The sequence below is a fragment of the Sitophilus oryzae genome, unplaced genomic scaffold (genome assembly GCF_002938485.1).
Source record: "Sitophilus oryzae breed Bouriz unplaced genomic scaffold, Soryzae_2.0 scaffold_1145_pilon_pilon, whole genome shotgun sequence".
Classification (NCBI taxonomy): Eukaryota; Metazoa; Arthropoda; class Insecta; order Coleoptera; family Curculionidae; genus Sitophilus; species Sitophilus oryzae.
The window spans coordinates 655,326-661,468 of record NW_022145777.1 but is presented as its reverse complement, the minus strand read 5'-3'; the positions used below and the strand labels follow the sequence as shown (position 1 = coordinate 661,468).

At 33.2% G+C, this 6,143-nt stretch overlaps 1 protein-coding gene across 1 annotated transcript; it reads right to left on the bottom strand.

Moving 5' to 3' along the window:
* Positions 1–4,339: 4,339 nt before the first annotated feature.
* LOC115886453 (putative uncharacterized protein DDB_G0271606) lies at positions 4,340–5,822 on the bottom strand. Its single transcript, XM_030905613.1, has 3 exons — positions 5,316–5,822; positions 4,858–5,066; positions 4,340–4,794 (listed from the first exon to the last, which is right to left on the bottom strand). The coding sequence occupies exons 1-3, from the start codon at positions 5,760–5,762 to the stop codon at positions 4,464–4,466; spliced, it is 987 nt and encodes a 328-aa protein (XP_030761473.1). The 5' UTR covers positions 5,763–5,822; the 3' UTR covers positions 4,340–4,463.
* Between the last annotated feature and the right edge of the window lie 321 nt (positions 5,823–6,143).

Genomic DNA, 6,143 nt, shown 5'->3' with positions numbered 1-6,143 from the left:
CATATTATTCACTGTTAAAATTTCATGTCGACGGCGTCACGACAAAAGGGCGTAAGCGCCAAAATAACGAAAATGAGATTATGGTTCCAAAATTTAATACTAATAAATGCGCACCTATCTATGAAACGGCTTAACCAGCAAAAATTCTTAACGTGAGAAAAAGACAGTTTTAGTTTCTAACCGCCAATACACCTTCAAACCAGACTCGACGCGAAAATCAGTAACCGCCATTCACACGTGTTGGAAGGTCGCTTACGCCTGGTATGAAAAAATACCATTTTCCATTCAAAGGTACGTAGAAAAACTTATTAATAAGATAGGTCTTATTCATATTGGGTAGCCTAGATTGTTTTTTGTGCTTCAATCTAATTCAAATAGTAAACACCGACATTTATTTGTTATTGTCGGTTACGCCTTTTCGTGTTAATTTATTTGGTTTGCGTAAGCGCCATCCGCCTATGTGATCGTAATGGCATATTTTTTTACTTTTTAACAAAACTACCGTTCAGCAGATTTCAAAAATTGTCAAATATCTAAATTGTATACAATATTAATTTTCAAAAAACATTTGCTACAAGTCAAAGGACATTTTCTTGATTGTAATAATTGTTTGAAATTTGTTTTTTTTGTCGCTTGAGCCTTTTTTATATTTTTTCTCCACAGTGTGATAATGACTTCCCGCGGGAAGAAAATCAGAGATTTGGCATTAAAATGTGGAAATCAAAAGGTTGAGGTTGAGAGCGATATCATAGATAATGATCTTCTGGCAGAATCATTGCAGCATGATGCGCTGTTGGAGTCAGAATTATTCATGTTAGAAGAACCACCTTTTGCCACCAACGAGGAATACGGATCAAGTTTACCCGTGTTTTGCTCAGAATATTAGTTAAATTTAATTTTCCAGTTATTATTTCAAGCCTAATGAGTTTGAAAATATTGAAAGTATCAGTTTGAGTATTTTGTACTGTGTTTTCTTAAAAAAATTTAAAAATCCAAGCGACATTTTTAATTTTATTTGTAAAACTCAAAAGGCGTAAGTGCACCTAAACGACAAAAATGACTAGAATAATAAGACACAAAAGTCTTAAACGCCTTTCAAAAAGACGTAAACGCCAATCGAGCCTAGAAAGAAAGGCGTAAGCGCCAAATATTAAAATAACTAATTAACAGTTTAATATTTTATAAGCAAAAAATTCTTGAAAAATGTGCCATATAATCTATAATACTGTAGCAAAAAATAATTCACAAAAAATAAAAAATATAGATTTTAGACGTTTTTTTCGTCTCCTGAAAAAAATGACGAATGGCGCTTACGCCCTTTTGTCGTGACGCCGTCGATGTCAATCGGTGCGGGTGTCAAGAATTCGGAGATAATACCCTATTTTTATCCTCGCTTACTGGCCTATTATGCACAGGGTGTTTTAAAGATAGGGTAAATAACAAATCTTCAATTAACTTCGTATAATAAGACAAATACTAAAATTTATAATAAACTGAGTTTACCAATTAAAGTTGATATATTTATATACAGTTTGTTAAAAAATTCATGAAAATAAGACTAAAAATATAAAAAATAACACTTTAAATTTGACGAAAACATTTTCCTTTGCTTTTTTTGCATCTGAGTATATAAAAATATACTTGTATGTACTGAAATGGACACAGACAAAAAAAACTGTCCAGCTCAAATTCATATTTATTTTTAGAGCTGTGTAGGTTGTTTTTTTCTTTAATATAGAAGGGAAAAACTCTACCTTTTACTTCGAGGAGGAACAAACAAATATATTTACATTAAAAGTTTCTCTCTATATTCGTATATATTGAGTTACATTTACATAAAAACAAATCTATTGTTTAGTCTCCATTCGTCTAAATAAAGATCTGCCTGCGTGGTTGTTGCTATTTTCGAACCTTTTGGATATTTCAAAAGAGAAAAAAACTGTCTACTATTACAAATCAAAATTATACAAATAATTATAGGTTTACATCTAATTTTACGTATGTTAAGAAACAATAATCGTAATGTTACTTTGAATATGGTAGATAAAGTAGACAATGATTCAGTATTAAGACTAAAAGAATTTCGGACTTCCATTGTATATTTATCTTACTGACACAACGTTTCGATCAGAAGTATCACTGCCCGTTATCAAGAGTGTGAAGTTGTTTTAAGTAAGGACTATCTTCGGATTTTTACTGGGTGTATAATTTTAGATACAGGGTGGTCCGAACTATATTCCGGAAACTTCGGCAGCATATTCTGCAGATAAAAATAAGTAAAAAAGTTCGTATAAATGTATGTCATAAAATGCTTAGTTTCAGAGATACAGGGTGTAGAAGTTTCATTTTTATTTCGATTTTTTCTAAATAATTTCTGAAGTAACATCAATATTTGGATGAAAATTGGTGTCTGGGAGTTTTTTGACATGAGAAATTTGATTTTGATGTCAATATGACTCCTACTAGTAGAGGGCGCCACCTACATGTGTTTTGACTGTGTTGAAGCGTCATAACTTTTTGTCCGTACCTGTATAAAAGTATCGAGTGAAAAAATGTACATCTCCGTGACTTTTTACGTAAAAAATATCTCTTTGTAAAAATCGCTACGAGCAATCGTTCTCAAGATATTTAGAAAGGAAATAGTCAATATATGTCATTATTGACAAAAGATCAACACGTTGAGTAGATAGTTATTTCACTGAAATAATAAATTTGGGAAATTTTTATTTTTTTAAATTAATCATAAATTTTTCTGCAAAAAAAAGACGATAAAACGGTTTCTGTTAAACTTTTAGCACAAAAACATTTCAAATTTATGATTTCAGTCTAATAACTATTTAGTCAACATGTTTAATTTAATTATGTCAATGATGACAGGTATTGATAACTTCGATTCCAAATATCTCGAAAACCATTACTTGTAACGATTTTTACCAAGGAACCTTTCTTACGTAGAAAACGTCGTAAATGTATATTTTTTTTACTTAGTAGTTTTATACAGGTACGGACGAAAAGTGATTACTCTTCAAATCAGTTAAAAAATATGTAGGTAGCGCCCTCTACTAGTAGGAGTCATATTGACATCAAAATCAAATTTCTCATGTCAAAAAACTCCCAGACACCAATTGTCGTCCAAATATTGACGTTACTTCAGAAATTATTTGGAAAAAATCGAAATAAAAGTGAAACTTCTACACCCTGTATCTCCAAAACTAAGTATTTTAGGACATACATTTATACGAACTTTTTTACTTATTTTTATCTGCAGAATATGCTGCCGAAGTTTCCGGAATACAGTTCGGACCACCCTGTATATTATAATATACTTTATTATCATATAACTAGCGTGTACCCGCGACTTCGTTCGAGAAAACAATATGGCGATATTATTATATAACTTGGTACTATTTGAGGGATAGTTTCATCTCGTTGGAATTTGACTTTCGAAAAATTCGTTTGCCAAAAATAAACTTTTTACGTCAAGCAGTTTAAGCAGAATCGTGGTTAATCAATTACCTAACTTTTTGGAACACCCTGTATGATTTTTTAAAAAATTTCAAAATATTAAAAAAAAACAAAATAAATTATGCCTGTCCAAGCGTTTTCCCGAAAGACTAACCGTTTTTTAAATAACAAATATTGTAATATTTCAGGGGCATTTTCACCCTCTTGGAATTTGAGATTCGAGAAACCCCTCCTTATCGAATCTCTACACACCACAGTCAATCCGTTTGCCAAAAATCAGCTTTAAACGTCAAGCAGTTTAAGCAGAATCGTGATTACTCAATGGTCATATTTTATGAAACACCCTGTATAAATTTTTAAAAAATCTTAAAATATGTAAAACAACAAAATAAAATATATATGTTTAAGAGTTTTTCTGAAAAACTCACCGGTTTTTAAATAAAAAATATTCTAATATTTGAGGGGTGATTTTACCCCCTTAGAATTCGAGTTTCGAAAAATCCCTTCTTTTCGAAACTCTACACCCTAGAGTCAATTCCTTTTCCAAAAACCAGCTTTTTACGTCAAGCGCTTTAAGTAGGATCGTGATTAATCAATGACCAGATTTTTCGAAACACCCTGTATACATTTTTAAAAAATCTTAAAATATGTAAAAAAAACAAAATAAAATATACTTGTTAAGCGTTTTATCGGAAACTTGACCGTTTTTTAAATAAAAAATATTGAAATATTTTACACCCCCTTAGAACTGGAATTTCGAAAAATGCCTTCTTATCGAACCTCTACACCCAAGAATCAACCTTAGGATTTTATATATTAGTATAGATTACACTCCATTTGTAGGTTTTAAAAACAAAACAATGTATTTTTTAAACAAAATGATATTTATTTATCTTGCCTTAAAAATATACAACTAGTAACTCCGTCAGTCGTAATACAATAATTTAAATCATAGTATAAATACTATTTATCAAATAACTGTTAATCTTATTCTTAGTTTAGTATCCCCCTGCATTTCCCTGGGCAGCATTCTGGGCATTTTGGGCAGCCTGTTGGTTAGCAATGTCATTCTGGATTTGGCTCTGCTGGCCGATGAGCACCTGTTGCAATTGTTGTGCAGCCAAATGCTGAGCTTGTTCCTGTTGAGCGAGAGATTGTTGCTGTTGCTGGAGTTGAGCCTGAGCCTGTTGCAATTGCTGGACTTGTTGGGGAGAAGCTCCTACTTGTCTGACAGCAGCGAGTTGAGCTTGTACTTTCTGGCTTTGTTGGTTAGCGAATTGGCGTTGTTGTTGGAGTTGGTTGGCTTTGTGTTGAGCGGCCGCAATAGCACTGAAAATATGTAAATATTAGATTTTTCTTAAAGTTTTACAGTAAAATTTATGGAGGAATTACATCTTGGTTTGTTCAGCGTTGGTTTGGTCTACCAATTGTTGGACTTGGGCTTGGAATTCGGCAGCGGTAGCCTGAGCTTGACCGGGTTGTTGTTGGTTTTGTGTGTTTTGGGCTGCGAATTGGGCTTCGATTCCAGCTTGGAGAGTTTGTTGGAGGTTTTGACCAGTGGATCCAGGTTGGGCTTGGTTTTGTTGTTGTTTTTGGAGTTCCTAGTGGAGTATTAGACGCATAATTAGCAAGATTCTTATTTATATACTCTATCTTTTATGAGATTCATTTCAGCTCCAACCTTATAAGGCTTTGGCTACCAAAATATAATTTTAAAATCTGTTAAAGAATATTCATTTCAAAGAAGTATTTAACCCAATAAATTCATTCTTATAACGTAATATTTCTTTAGTATCAAAAATTCTAAAAGAAAAAAAATGTAACAAGCAAATATGGCAAAATAAGCCAACCTGGATAGCTTGTTGCTTTTGTGCTTGTTGTGCGAAAGCTTGTCCAGCGTTTTGTGGTCCGAAAGATCCGTTTGCAGCGCCTCCTTGTTGTTGTCCTTGAGCCAACTGCTGAATGGATCCTTGGAATTGGTTCTGTTGTTCTTGTTCGGCACCTTGCACGATCTGGCTAGCGGCTTGGGCAGCTTGAGCAGCGGCAGCTTGGGCGTTTACTGGTCCGTTTTGTGCACCCACAGTTCCTTGGATAGCTTGAGCAGTGCTTTGTTGAGACGCAGATTGTGCTCCAAAGGTCTGTTGGTAAGCCTCTTCAGCAACATTTTGTTGGAATGCCCATGCAGCAGCTGAACCTCCTGAAAGTCCTTGGCTGTATGCACCAAAGAAGGGAGACTGTGCTGGGTATGGGTAGGCGCTAGCCAAAGCTAGGAGGGTAGCGAAAATAACAGTCTTCATTGTAGTGGCTGATTTTGTAGCTAGACACTAGTTCTTGAAACGGTGCTGGAACTGAAGTAACGTCTCTGGTTCTGTGTCGGGGTTTTATATTAATCCTTATCATATGTTTACCACCAGCCGAGAAATTCTTTTAGCAAAAACTTGTAAGTTTATATGGATGTTGCGTGAGACAATTTTTTATCGAAAAATACATTTGTTAGAAGTGTTATCTATGCATAAAAACTTAATTAAAAACATAAATTAGGCATTTATGTTTATTTTTCCATACCTGATAATATAATTTGATCGTCTTTTTAATGTCAATCATTTTTGTTTTCAGATCCCGTAAAATTATCAATAATAATATATTTTATAGAAAATATTTATACATAATATATCGTA

Coding starts and splice junctions, on each gene's coding strand:
- LOC115886453 (XM_030905613.1), bottom strand. CDS start 5,762: ATGAAGACTGTTATTTTCGCTACCCTCCTAGCTTTGGCTAGCGCCTAC. Junction 5,067..5,315: donor AAAAGCAACAAGCTATCCAG/GTTGGCTTATTT, acceptor ATACTCCACTAG/GAACTCCAAAAACAACAACA. Junction 4,795..4,857: donor AACGCTGAACAAACCAAGAT/GTAATTCCTCCA, acceptor ACATATTTTCAG/TGCTATTGCGGCCGCTCAAC.